The sequence below is a fragment of the Hermetia illucens genome, chromosome 4, assembly GCF_905115235.1.
Source record: "Hermetia illucens chromosome 4, iHerIll2.2.curated.20191125, whole genome shotgun sequence".
Lineage (NCBI taxonomy): Eukaryota > Metazoa > Arthropoda > Insecta > Diptera > Stratiomyidae > Hermetia > Hermetia illucens.
In genome coordinates, this window is record NC_051852.1 from 150,543,900 (window position 1) to 150,554,140 (window position 10,241).

The 10,241-nt window shown below is 42.2% G+C and overlaps 1 protein-coding gene across 1 annotated transcript; it reads left to right on the forward strand.

Annotated features, from left to right (window-relative positions):
- Positions 1-792: 792 nt before the first annotated feature.
- On the forward strand, positions 793-1,816 carry LOC119656088 (zinc metalloproteinase nas-15-like). The gene is made up of 3 exons (XM_038062391.1): positions 793-1,045; positions 1,120-1,226; positions 1,349-1,816. Exons 1-3 carry the CDS (start codon positions 838-840, stop codon positions 1,754-1,756), a joined length of 723 nt encoding a protein of 240 aa, XP_037918319.1. The 5' UTR covers positions 793-837; the 3' UTR covers positions 1,757-1,816.
- Positions 1,817-10,241: the final 8,425 nt, after the last annotated feature.

Genomic DNA, 10,241 nt, shown 5'->3' on the forward strand with positions numbered 1-10,241 from the left:
ATGCATGCATTATTTTATGTAGAGTTTATTCAATTAGGGAGGGTAAAAATTCCTTTCGGCGGAAGTAGTCAACTGGAGTATCAAATGAATGTAGATTTTCATTGATACTTTTCCACGCAGGTATTAGTTCTAGCATTATTTGTAAAGGATAGGAGTGGTAGTAATTGTCCATTCTGCCCTTTGAAATACCCTCTAATCCGACATCTACATTTACTAGAAACTCCTTATGTTCATTCTATAAGCAATTTTGCAGTAAGCACAATTCTAGAGGGTTTGGTGCAAATCTTACAGTTATTAATAGATTTATAAAAGATTAAAGGTTTCTCGTTCACTTGAATTTTTTGCCCCCTAAGATATCATACTTAATAAGTTAGTATCATGCTAAAATGAATAGCTATAAATGTAAAAAATAAGATATATACAAAACCTTTCTTATCTGAAGCACCTAGCTTCCGGTTTTTGGGTTATTTTCTTTGCAGGGAGACTTATTTTTTTTTGTGCTGTTTAGGGGCTTTTCACAATATTATGCTTGCTCATCCTTGTGACATAATAACCTCGCTCTTATGTTCCTCAATAGGTTCATTTTTCTTAAAGATACAAACATATTTCCTTAGTGTTTATGTACATTTTTCCTGAAATCAAACACCGAAAATCCCATAATAAATTCATCAGATTTAATCAGTTTGGGAAAATTGGCGCACGATAAAAATTTTCCCTCATTAATGTAATATTTACGTCATAATTGCAAACAATTTGTATGGCTACTGAGAGTATTTAAACTCCCTTGTTTGGGTGGATGAACCATCAGTTGTTGAATTCACTTCTAACGGCTTCAGGATGTTCAAGCTTTGTATTTTTGCATTATTGGTTTTGGCTGTCACAGCCAATCCCGTTCAAAGGACTCCAACCATGGCTGAGAGGAGACTTGAAGAGGCTGGGTTCTTTGAAGGTGATATGCGTTTCCCTCCTGGAAGGAATGCTTTGGTTAACACTGCCACACGTTGGACCTCAAAAACTGTCTATTACCAAATTGACGGTGCTTTCTGTGAGTAATATTTGAAGACCATTATCTGTGGATTGAGTAGATGATTGCAATAGTAACCTTATGATTTACCGCAGCCGCTGCAGAAAAGAATACCATCATTGGTGCTCTCAACGCTATCCAATCTGCCACCTGTGTGAAATTCGTTGCTAGGTCCAACCAAGCTAACTATGTTTACGTTACCGTAAGTGGAGTATTGTATTCTTAGATAGCTTAATTGATGACTGACCTCAAGGTCTCCTTGTATTTCAGTCCCCCATGCTTGATTAACTTTTACTATAAATATGACTTACCTCTGTTTTACAGCGTGAAAATTCTGGATGCTGGTCTTATGTTGGCATGTTGAAGGGACGTCAACAACTGAACTTGCAAGGAAACGGTTGTGTTTATCATGGAACTGCTATCCACGAATTCTTGCATGCTCTTGGTGTTCATCATCAACAAAGTGCTTCAGACCGTGACAACTATGTTACCATCCAATATGCTAATATCCAATCTGGAACTGAAGGAAACTTCGACAAATACTCCAGCAGTTACGTCACCGACTTCGGTATTGGTTACGATTATGGAAGTATTATGCACTACGATGCCTATGCCTTCAGCAAGAACGGCCAAAAGACCATTGTGACCAAGGACTCCAGTGCCACAATTGGACAACGTAATGGATTGAGCTCCAAGGATATTGCTAAGATCAAGGCTATGTACAGCTGTTAAAGCAATTGGTTGTGATCATGATGATTTGATGAATAAAGACTGACACAGTCGTGCAAAAGAGGGCCTTTTACGAATATTTGTTATGCAGGGTAACAAGCGTTGTAGCTTCTTTTGTGAAAACAATCTTTGCAGAAAACCGTGGCAGTAAGAGGTAAGAAGGTAACAAGCCAGAATACCTGGAACTTGGTGCCTTGGGTATAAGGTTTTTTTGGTCATCTTATGTGCGGCACTTTCTATGTATGTTTTTCAATTCACACATCCAAAATAATCCTTTATAAATTGTCAAACCCCAGGGTGTACATATTAAGGATATACTAAGTTAGTTTAGTTTAGTGGGGGAAGCCGCAACCCCAAGCACTCAACCTTTTGCTAGGCAGATTGCAGTATCACCGGAGATCGTCCATTTATTAGGATCTACCGCAGGATTTTTCGACTTTCAGAATATTCCCCTGGGACAGAAACTGAGCAGACTCTTCGTTGAAGAAAACCTTATCAAGGTATGTTCGTGTTGGGCTAGAGGAGACCGGGCTGTAAATGAATTGCGGAGCCATCGTTCTCCTCACATTGGCCTCACCAGTGTGGATCCAAACCCTTCGCGAGCCCGTTCATCAGCTTCCTAAATACCAGTGGCGTTCGAGTCTGGCACCCACATTAAGAATGTTCAGCCTGCTAAGTTTCAGGAGATCCTGATGGCAATTCCATACCAACTGCTTGACATGTCGAATGATTTGAATAGTGCCATCCCTCAATTTTTATGGCAAACGTTCTCCTGGTACTAATGAAATGGTATTATGTCTCCGGTTGGAATATAGTCGTCATTTTTTCAAGAGCTCCCCTGTCCCTGATCCGTCTTCCATGACTAATCCGACGGAGTATGTATTTGCAAAGATGAATGTGGAAACCATATGACCGGCAGGTATTAGAGCTAGGCCAGAGCGCCACTTGTTTTCCAGATGAGGGCATGACCGTATAATTAGCCGCCTTTCCACGCGCCAATGCCAACAATTGTTGGCGTAGAAATCATTTCGATTCAGCTAGTGTCGACCATTTCCCTAAAGTTCTAGATGGCATATACTCTATATATACCATGCTTCTGCTATTTTTGAATGGTATTCCTACAACAGCATTATTTCAAGTAACTTTACTTGGAGATTAGATTTTCGTCGGCTGCTTGTAGTCTAGTCAAAAATTAATAGACAAGGGGTAGCTTCCGCCGAACTACAATAGTTTGGAGGAAGCTACCATATATTTACATTTAAGACCAAAAATTATAGTTTAGAGGAAGCAAACTCTTGTCTATTAACTTGACTTGTCTGTGATCTTCTTCTCCCCTTCAGATTTAGGACAATATGAAGACTTGTTCAAGTCGTTAGTGCACGTTGAAAATGGCTGCGTTGCGTGTGTTATAAGATGCAGGACGGCAGGCGATGTCGTTATCGGTGGAGCAGACCATCAGACCCGACAAAAGTTTAAAAAATGTGCATAAATCCAGATAGGATCTACTCTATTGAACGAAGGGGAGGTTCAAAAAACGGAGGTGAGAGGGGTAGACCACACGAGGGAAACTTTTCTTAGAGAAGAGGGAACGGGTGAATTTACTTTGCACATTTTCAAGGGCAAGACGACCACAGTTACGGGAAGGTGACCAGATCACGGAACAGTACTCCTCACGAGGGAGTTGAAGAGAGCTAAGGAAGGTTGGAGGAGGTCAAAATCAGAGGAGGAATGAAATATAAAACCTGATAATTTGCTACTCGATTACTGACTTCGAGGTGCTAGGTGTCGAGGCGGAGCTTATTGTCGAATGTGACTCCGAAGTTGTGAGTGGAATAGATGATTGGTTAGAGCACAAGGCTGTCGGACGGAAGATAGTCGTTCAAATCTCACTGGTGGCAGTGGGGTTAGTATCGTGATTTAGCGTCGGATGTCAGTCAACTCAGCTGTGGATGAGTACCTGAGTCAAACCAGGGTAATAATCTCGGGCGAACTCACATTGCCTCCTATAAGGTACTGTAATCCTGTAGTATACCGTTACGGTCTTGAATGAAGTGCTCTAACACACTTCGAGGCCCTGATCCAATTGGATTTTTGCGCCAACGATTGCTGTTATTATTCAGGAATGCCCGTTGAGAGTAGGAGAAGAAAGTGGCTGAAGATTTAAGCGGATAGCACATAGAGTGATACTTTCTGATGTTTAGCGCTAAAATATTAGCAGAGCACGAACGAACCAGAATGTCTAGGACAGATGGAAGGAAAAGATAGTCCATAGGCGACGATTTAGCGGAAAACAGCTTAAGGTCGTCGGCATACAGCAAACAGGTACAATCAAGGAGGTAAATGATAAAAAATAAAAATATTAAAGGACCCAGACAAAATCCCCCCGGTTGAACTACCTTCATCGGGGTGCTCTGAGTTGGCGAGGAGGTAAACGGGCAGCAACCTTGTCAACTAAATCAACATCAAGTGTGGTGACACTGGAAGCGGAGTATTCACACTGACTTATTGATCGTGATGCAGTAAGCCAATTTTCCAAGGTCTTGGGCGATCAGACTCGAATCTGCATGGGGACTCATCTAAAGAATCCTTCGCCACGACGCCACACCAGAAGTTATCTGGTGCCATGGGAGTCGGGATAATCTCTGAATTCATATGCCTCCCGAGAATTAATAGTAATTATCCACAGTTAAGCCACTTGGTATGGGGCTATCCGGAGACAGCATTTATCATTGTTGAGTCTCATTAATAAATGGAGTTTGAAGTTTGGAACTTCTACCTCTAAATAACGGAGTTGGGTGAATGGTTACCAAGGCCAAGCGTTCTAAGGAATGATTAGCTCTTAGATGGGTAACACGGGCAAATTTCGGTTTAGCTTTTTGGCGTCTCGTTTTCCTCATGTTTCAGAAGCTCTTGAAATTTCAGCAGCTCTACTGGCTGACAGCTGCCGTGCATGTCTAGTTGAAATTGCAATGTTCGATTTTATGGGTGGCATTTGCAATAATTTTCAGAATTTCAGTCCCCTCTCTAGAATGGTTGAAATTTTACGATGGGGGGAGGGAAGGCTTTCCCTCTTTACACTTAATGAAAAATTGGGACGATTGAAAAATTGCAGCGAATTCTCAAGGAATGAGAAAATTTCGATGCCACCGGATTAAACTCTATAAAAAATTTGGGAGGCATTTTGAATTATGGGGTCTATAATTATCAAAGCACGTTTAAAAATCCAGCGGGGCGCTGCAATGAAGTATAGAATTCTATTTTTCCAGAAGGGTGTCGGAAACTAGTTCAAAACGCGCCGTTTCGTATCCAGGCCACAGGTTTTTTTTTTGTTCGTGCACGAAGGTGGAAAATCTTAGAAAGACACGTCCGCCCCAAGTCCGCCACGCAAACGCTGGAGCTACAGCGGGCGCGTGCGGGATTCGCACCTACTAGAAACCACCCCCGGTCTATTAGTTCGCGGGGTAGGTTTGCTCGTGGGCACTCGTCCTTTTCCTCCTTTCGGCTTTCCTTCTTTTTTGTTCTTTCAGTAACTCCTCCTGTGTTTTCACGATTGCGGAGCAAACTATAAGCCAGTTCTCCTCGGACCTCAGCATCTCCGCAACTAAGTTTTCCGGGCTCACGCTCCTGCCTAACACTTAGTTTGGGCTCCTCCTCTCCATTGCAAATCTTGGACAGTGAAACAGCACATGCTCTGGGTCCTCCGGTATTCCACTGCATCTAAGACTATTCGCAACGGCGCAGATACTGCTTGTAGCAACCACCGTGTCTAGTGAGGAATTAGGTAATGTGGTACTTGGTCTCCCCATGTTTCTCCTTAAGCCACACCCTAATGTTTGGAATGAGCCTGTGCGTCTACCGAACTTTAGTAGTCTCGTTCGATTTGTGTTGCCAGAGATCATGCGTCTCTGACCTTTCTGCATTTCTACGCTCAGTGTAGCCCTCCATACGCCTTGCATGGTATAGCACGCTCATTTCTTTAGCCAGAATATCGACGGGGTGCTACCCCGGATGTGACAATTTACTCTTTGGGGCCCTCAGCTGACCCGTACCAGGGAGTCCTTTCTGAAAGGTAGGTAGGTAATTTTTTGTTAATACAAAAGTACAGAATTAACAAAAACTTGAAATTTTAAAAGTGAAATTTCCCCTCATACCTATTAATTCCAAATTATGGTTTACTTATTATGCTCTGATTTTAGCTCTCATTTTAAAGGGTGTCCCTCATCGTTCCTTTCTTGAAATAGCAAAACATCTTTTAAATTTCTTTATATTTTGATGTTCTATTGGAAATCTGTTGTTAATCTATTTAAATGTTTATTCAATAAATGCACTTCCTTGGCATGTGAAAGAAATAAAATAGAATGAATTTTCTAAGACTAGAAAATGTGCTAATGTAGACTTCAAAGAAAATTGACGTATTGTCAGAAAATTCTTTATTTACATAAGTGAATGTACAAACCTCTTTGGCGCCTTCAAGTCATAATCTTCAGTGATGCATAAATGGGAGTTTCTTAAATAGATGAATAAGGGTCAGTCATCTTTAACAAAGGGGATGATGTTAGAATGTTGGTGTGCCAAGAGCTGTGCATGGGGAAAAAGCATGCAGATGGATTGGATTGGGTTTACGCTATAGAAATGACTGCGAAACCAAGTGTTACTACTTTTTGAACGCTCGAATGTCAGATCTATGCTATTGCTACAGGATGTCTTGTCCTGCAGACCAGCAGTTTAGATTTACAGTTGAAGATAAACCAGGAGGCATCAAGAAAATTATTCACGATAGTTTGGAAGCACTTTTTGAAACATTGGCTTCAAACGACCTGAAGTAATGTAGTTATTGTTTTGAGTGCTTTGAGTAATGTAGTTCAGAGCCTTCATTAACTTTTTCAGAGCCTTCCAAATTTTTTCAGAGTCCACGATATTCTTGAGTGACAATAGCGGCCCGGTGTCTATTTGCATAACTGCTCTGTGTTTGGCGAACCTTAGGCAGTTAAAAATAACACGCTTTGCATCCACCGAAATTACCTCGCAAGTTGGGTAATATGGAGAGTGATTACATCCGAAGCGGTGAAGGTATACACGATATCATCCATGCCTCGTCGAAGCTAACTTCACCGTGGTTTTGTTTAATCCATCCTGCCACATCTGGGATAATTCTATGAATCCAGCGTCCTTTAGGTGAATCATACCACCATTTTTGCCACTCTCAAATAGTTAGATCATCATCATCATCAACGGGGCAACAATCGGTATCCGGCCCAGGCCTGCCTTAGCAAAACTATGGATATTCCGGTTTTGCGCCGAGGTATACCAATTCGATATCCCTAAAAGCTGTCTGACATCTTGACCTACGCCGTCACACCATCATAGGCAGGGTCGGTCTCGTCTTCTTTTTCTACAATAGATATTGCCCTTATAGACTTTCTGGCTGGGTTATCCTCATTCATACGAATTAAGTGACCCATGCGCCGTATCCTGTTGAGCCGGACTTTATTCACAACCAGACGGTCATGGTATCGCTCATAGATTTCGTCGTTATGTAGGCTACGGAATCGTCCATCCTCATGTAGGGGGTCAAAAATTCTTCGGAGGATTCTTCTCTTTCTTGTTAAGAACCCAAGTCTCCGAAGAATACATGAGGACTGGCAAGATCATTGTCTTGTACAGTAAGAGCTATGGTGAGACGTTTCGAGTGGAAGAGTTTTTGTAAGCTGAAATAGGCTCTGTTGACTGTCAACAACCGTGCGCGGATTTCGTCGTCATAGCTGTTTCAATTGGGGTTTTCGACCCTAGATAGGGAAAATGATCAACGGTCTCAAAGTTGTAGTCTCCTATTTTGGAGGTCGAAGCCCCAATTAATTGAAAAATATTGTTGTTTTATTTTTACAATTTATTTATTATTTCACTGCTGAAAATGAATCACAGATTTATCACTTAATTGTTCAAAGCAATTGTTATTTAGAGCAAATTTAATTTAAGCGAGTGTACGGCTTTAGAAGAATTTCCAGCTTCCTGCTGGTCGGTGGACAAGACCAGAGTGTCCGATTTGACAATTGTCAGGCTGTCAGCTGTTTCCACTGCTATTGAATGCAGCAGTAGAGGTGAATTCACAATGGTGCTCAGGTTCGCGTATCCGATGTGCCGCCACACTATCTTTATTGTTCTTATTTGACCAGTACGATTTGATGTCGCTTCTTTGTTCTTTGGTGCTGACGTTACCACCACGTACTTCGTCTTGCCTTCATTAAAGTAGAGCCCAAGATCTCATGCCACCTGCTCGATCTGGATGATGCTTGACCAGTACATCTGGGATTGTTCTTTTCGTAATGTCAATATCGACAGGATATGCCAGTAGTTAGATGGACTTGAAGAGGATCATGCATTAACATTTGGATCGTGGATCATTTTTCCAGGCCCAGGTTAAAGAGGACGCATGACAGGACATCCCCTTTGTCTTAGAGCGTTGTTGATGTTGAATGGTCTCGAGAGTGATCCTGCTTCGTTTATCTGTCCTCGCATATTGGTCAGAGTCAGCCTAGTCAGTCTTATCAGTTTCGTCGGGATACCGAGCTCTCTTATGGCCGTGGGCAGTTTTACCTTCGCTATGCTATCACAGGTGGCCTTGAAGCCGTTGAAAAGATTATGCAACTGATGTCCATATTCCAATAGCTTTTCCATCGCTTATCGCAGGGAGAAAATATCTCCACTTCGTTCTAATTGCCGACGATAGATGCAGGGCTCGCCGATGGCATATTTTGGGCCATAGATGCAACAAACGGCGATTTGCTAGATGTCGATGCAGGCCATGCCGTGTTAACTTTTCAGTACCAAAGGTGCTAAACTTAGTACCAGTTGAATTTCATCAGTACCACAGTACTTTTTATGTTAAATAGGTACTTTTCAGTACTTTTCAACAGTAACCACGGGGAGGTTAATATTTGGCAATATCACTTTTTATTTCTTCTTCTTCTTTTTCTTCAGCCTTTGTCCCGTTCATAAGCTTGGTCGGCTCGTCGTGATGGGTTTCGCCATTTGGCTCTATCAAATGTCTGATCTGGATGCAATCTCGAGGCTTTCAAATCCCCATCCAGCGCATCAAGCCACCGTTATTTCAGCTTGCCTTTTGGTCGTTTACCATCGACTCGGATGTTCAGACCAATCTCGGAAAGTGAATTCTCGTTAACGCGAGCTACGTGACCATACCATCGAAGACGCCTCTCTCGCAATTTTTCCACGATCGCTGATATCCTCATTTCGGATGTAATTAAAACGTGTCACGCCACTACTCCAACGCAACATCTTCGCTCCATTACCTCAAGACGCCGTTCATAGTCGTCTATGTTCATAGTCGTCTATGTTCGTTACGGCTTTTAGCAAGTCGATACAAATACAGGGTGACAGCGACTGCTTTCTTTGCTTCCCCGTTGGCCTTCTTATACATTTGCCAATTGGCCGGCGTTCTATCGTCGAGAAATTCGTGGTAGAGGCGTTTCTTTTCACGGACCTTAATTTTAACATCATCATTCCAAAGCCAAGTATCTCGGTTGACGTACCGCTTACCCGGCTTGGTGACCCCGAGGGTTGCAGAGGCCGCTTTGTGGATCTTGTCTCTCATTTGGTTCCACGATTCTTTCACATTCGTAATGGTCGGTAATCGTGTAAGTGAGATCATTTCTTCTTCGTTCCCACGAAATCGCCACCATTTAATGCGCGGCGGGCCAGTGCGTTTGTGGCGCGGAAGGATTCGCGGCATTCGAAATTTATTTCGAATGTCGCGAATACCAGCGGACAGATGACGTCACCGGCGCTCTACTCAGTTAAAAACTCGCTACAAGAGTGAAGAGCAGAGTAGGTGACGAAAAACGTCAGCATATAAGAGTTCTCAGTTAAATTTATGAGCTTGTATTTAACCTTTTATTCTTCTATTATTCGAAATAGGGTTTTGACATATTTTTAGTATGTTGCAAAGTTCAATACACAATTTCAAGAAATTACTCTTATTATAAATTACTCTTATTATAACTCCGAGATATTAGAAATAATACTGATTTCCGTATGTAACTGTTTTCTTTCTGCACGAAAATTTGATAACTCCGAGGTATTAGAAATAATACTGATTTCCGTATGTAACTGTTTTCTTTCTGCACGAAAATCTTTTCTTTCACCGTGACAGTCAACCAACTGTTTTTTTTTTCTCATTCTTATTTTTTTCTATCTGACGTTTTTCGTCACCTACTCTGCTCTTCACTCTTGTAGCGAGTTCTTAACTGAGTAGAGCGCCGGTGACGTCATCTGTCCGCTGGTGTTCGCGACATTCGAAATAAATTTCGAATGCCGCGAATCCTGCCTCGCCACATCACTCCGCCCCCAGATGAAACGGAGGGGTTTCAGCAACCGAATCCGGAACTGCGTTCCCCATCAGTCCTTGAAGCGAACGCGCGTTGTTTAGGGTTGTACACGGGCTTCAGCCTGGACAGGGAGACCGCCTTTT